The sequence below is a fragment of the Lontra canadensis genome, unplaced genomic scaffold (assembly GCF_010015895.1).
Source record: "Lontra canadensis isolate GAN:19392208 unplaced genomic scaffold, GSC_riverotter_1.0 scaffold13, whole genome shotgun sequence".
Taxonomy (NCBI): domain Eukaryota; kingdom Metazoa; phylum Chordata; class Mammalia; order Carnivora; family Mustelidae; genus Lontra; species Lontra canadensis.
Genome location: NW_022631007.1, coordinates 24,450,884 through 24,454,936, shown reverse-complemented (window position 1 = coordinate 24,454,936; position 4,053 = coordinate 24,450,884). Strand labels below are relative to the sequence as shown.

General features: G+C 32.8%; 1 protein-coding gene across 1 annotated transcript; it reads right to left on the bottom strand.

Annotated features, from left to right (window-relative positions):
* Window positions 1-2,444: 2,444 nt before the first annotated feature.
* On the bottom strand, window positions 2,445-3,845 carry LOC116867978 (protein SET-like). Its single transcript, XM_032857984.1, has one exon. The coding sequence runs from the start codon at window positions 3,828-3,830 to the stop codon at window positions 2,952-2,954; it is 879 nt and encodes a 292-aa protein (XP_032713875.1). The 5' UTR covers window positions 3,831-3,845; the 3' UTR covers window positions 2,445-2,951.
* Between the last annotated feature and the right edge of the window lie 208 nt (window positions 3,846-4,053).

Here is a 4,053-nt window from a genome sequence, read left to right as displayed (position 1 = left end):
ATTTTTCTATGTAGTAGGTTTACATCTGTGTGTGCATATAAATATATATGTATATATGTGTATAAATGTGTGTTTTTATATACATACACACAAATCTTGCTATTTAGAGAAAAGTCTTCTTTTTTGAGACTTAGAATATCTCCCATAGATTCTTGTTTTGGCTGAGTACTCTAAGGAAATTATTTGGGAGTGGGATTTCTCTTTATGTAACTATTTAATTGTAATATTTAGGTTTATTTTTGAGAAGAGTAGAAAGGTCTACTTAGAGGCCTATTGGAGATAAAGAAAAAAGAAAAGTGAGGTAGTTTGGGTAGGGAAGAGGGATTCCTGTGGAAGAAAAGAAACATTCAAACAGATGTTTATTAATACAGATGTGTGATATGTAATGTAACCACTCCTTCCTCATTTCTTCAGTAAAATACATTTTCTTTACTGATAATACATTAAAAGGTATAATCCATTTTGAATATGAAGAACAGCACAGTATTTTTCATCATTAGCAGGAACAAATATTGATTAAAGGGAAAGTATCATACTTAAGAGATTATATCTATCTATGTATCCATCTATTATCTACCTATCCATCATATTACTTTTAAGTCATTTTGGAAGCAGACAAAAGACAAATAAATGCTAAAAATCTACATATATGCACAGACAATAATTTTAATTATAAATAATTTAACATTTAGACATAATAATCTCTCTGCAATATTTTGTTATTTCCTCACTGAATTATACTTATGTCACCATAAAATAAGCTTTTTTATCTAATTTTCTCTAGGTCACAGAAAACAGAAATTGCACCTTAAGAAAGATAATATTTTCAAGTTAGGTATGTCAAGAAGTAGGAAAACTTCATTACAGATAATGTGGTATATATGGAAAGTTTATACACATTTTTCAGATGAAAGAAAACATGTAAAAATTCTCAGTGCAACATTTGAATTATTTTGGATATTAATTCTACAAGTTATTTTCATTGCACCATTAAAATGCTGATATGTTAACACTTTAAGTTAAGTGTCTCAAATGTGCATTTAATTTATATTTAATAACACAAGTTTTGCTTATGAAAACCAAGTCAATTATTGAAAGCATTTCCCAAGGTTTAGCAATTATTTAAGAGCTGCATTTACTATAAAGTAATTAGCTCAAATGGCATGTTCATGAAAGCAGATTTAGAACAACTTTACATATTGATACGAAAGGGAAATGTTTAATACCAGTATAGCTGAAAATATTCAAATTTATTTAATCTGGCAGGCATTTTATTTTCAACAAAGGGACAAATACATATTTCAAGTGGCATTTTAACACTTTCAAGATGCAAAATCACCATATTTATAGCTGTAATTTCATGTAAAATAAAAATGTCAAAATTAATTGAATGGTATAAAAATTTAGAACAGTTCTTATTCTGTTTATATTTATGTTATTAACTTTCTTATTTGAGTTATATCATATAGGCAAAAGTATATTTTATCTGTATGTACATATTACATAATAAGATGAAACTAAGTAAAAACATTGTAACTTGCTTTGCAAATTAGAATACTACAAAGAAAGTTGGATCTTTCTGTGAGCATTTACTGGTCACACCTCCCATCCTTCTGCCAAGAGGCAGCCACTATTTTGAATTTTAGGTTTTTCATTCCCTTGGTTTGCTTTACAGATTTACACACACATACTCACAAACACATTTAACTAATATATTATTTGGTTTTTCCTTGTTTTAAACTACATAATACATAATACATTATAAAGTAAATATATTCATACATGTAAAATTAGTATTCAATTGCATACATATTCAAGTCTTTCCCTGCTGAGAAATTTTGGTTAGTATCTTTTTGTTATCTCTGTTATAAACAAAGCTGTTATTAACATTCTTGTACACATCCACCATCACATGTATGTAAGAGCCTATGAGTAATATATGTATAAGTGAAATGCTCATTTATAGGGCATGTACATGTTTAACTTTAGTGGTTAATAATAAATACTTACAAAGTGGTTATTAACCATATATTTGTAAGAATTTTGATTTTTTTTGTGTGTGTACACATTTAGTTTTATTGTAACAAAGCAACTTGTACACTTTTAACATTTAAAACTGAGCATCATCTTTCCTTTCCAGTGAAATAAAAAGAAAATTTAAAAATAAACAGGAACAAAATTACAATAGAGAATGTCAATTCCAAATAAGATCCTACAAGTTCTGCTGATTCTCCCATTGAGTGGCAGGGCTCAAGTCATCATTAGGAGAGTTTTATTTTTAAAGTGTCATCTTAAACTGCAAGGATGTCCGTTAAACATCACAATTAAACATGCCAAAGGAGAAGCCATGTTGTCAAAATGCCCACTTAACCCACCCCAAACATCTCAAACCCACCCTTTGCTGACCTTCTATAACCCCGTTTTTTTTTAAGTTTTTTTTTTCTTTTTTTTTAAACAAGAGAAAGTAGACAGGTACATGTTGGTAAATGCTAACTGTCCATGTTCACATAGAGACATAGTGTAATCTCTGAGCCCAATATACAGAGAAAGGAGGAAAAAAGCTAGAATTCTATGCACTACTACATAGGGGCCTAGCACCCTCCAGCTTCCAGCAGAGCTAAGGGAGCAGAAGGTTTTTCTTTTTTCCCACAGAGCACGGTGGTATTGATTCCATAAAGTTTTTGTTTTTGTTGAGACAGGAAGGGACAAAAATGAATTTGGAACAAAAAGGGGTAGAGATTCTTTTCCCACTGTATTCTGCTCAAGGTATTTCCCCCCAAAATAAGCTGAGAACCATGGTATAAAGGGAGAGAAAAAGGAGACTTCAAAAAACAGGGCGAATGAGCACAAGAGGAGAAAAGAAAAAGAAAAAGGAAAAAAAAATGACGGCAACTTGCTCGCAGGGACTGAAGAAAATTTAAAAAGGAAGGTTGGAATCCATCAGTGTTCCATTAATCATCTTCTCCTTCATCCTCCTCTCCTTCCACCCTCTCATCATCATCTTCATCTTCTTCACCTTCATCCTCATCTCCTTCTTCATCAATATCTTCCAATTCTTCTTCTTCTTCATCGTCATCATCATCATCTTCTTCTCCTTCCCCTTCTTCGTCATCCATATCGGGAACCAAGTAGTACTGTAATGGATTTGGCCAAATATCATCTTTGATGACCTCTCCTAACTCATCTGTGCCTGCATCAAAATGGTCAGTAAACCAGGTGAAGAAGCTCTCTGGTTCCTCATGCTGTCTCTTCCTGCTGGCTTTATTCTGTGTTTGACTTGAACGTTTCATCAAATCCTTTCCAGATTTCCATTTTATTTCAATGGACTTTGAAAATGGATCACCACTCTCATTCAGATGAAATTCTTTGGAGAGAACTTTATTTTCAAAGTAAGGGTTTTCATCAAAATAAAAATCTATTCTGTAACCTGATTTAATATCTTCAAATTCTGTCACTTCAACTCTTGTCAAATAATGCAGCGCCTCTTCATCCTCCTCCCCAAGCAGTGTAGACGTAGACACTTCTGGATGGTTGACAAATGTTGTTACCCAAAAACTGGGGATTTTGGCGATCAATTCCAACCTCTTCTGAAAAAATGGTTGGCAGAGTTTGTTATATTTCTGTTCTACTTTCAAAATCTCCTCACTGGCTTGTTCATTAAGTCTGTCTATTTCATTTTGTATTTCATCAATATGTTCAATTGCTTCTTGCTGTTCTTTTTCTCCCTTATGCAAGTGCTGAGATGTTGACGTCTGCCCTGGCCTGGGGGCAGGAGGCAGTCTAGGTTTCTTCATTTGAGGCGGGAGAGGAGACTGGCGTTTGGGGGCCATGCTGCGAGGAAACTCCAGGAAACCAGGAGAGAGGCATGTCTGGAAGCTCTGATTGAGAATTTTGATTGTTTTAAACAGGCACCACACTTGATAATGTCACACTTTATAGAGTTTTATTGGTTATATTTGCTTAGTTTTGTTTTTTGTTTGCATTTTATAAAAGAGGGAGCACATATTGTTTTTAAAATGTAAATCTTCCTCAACTTCACTGTTAATCATAAAC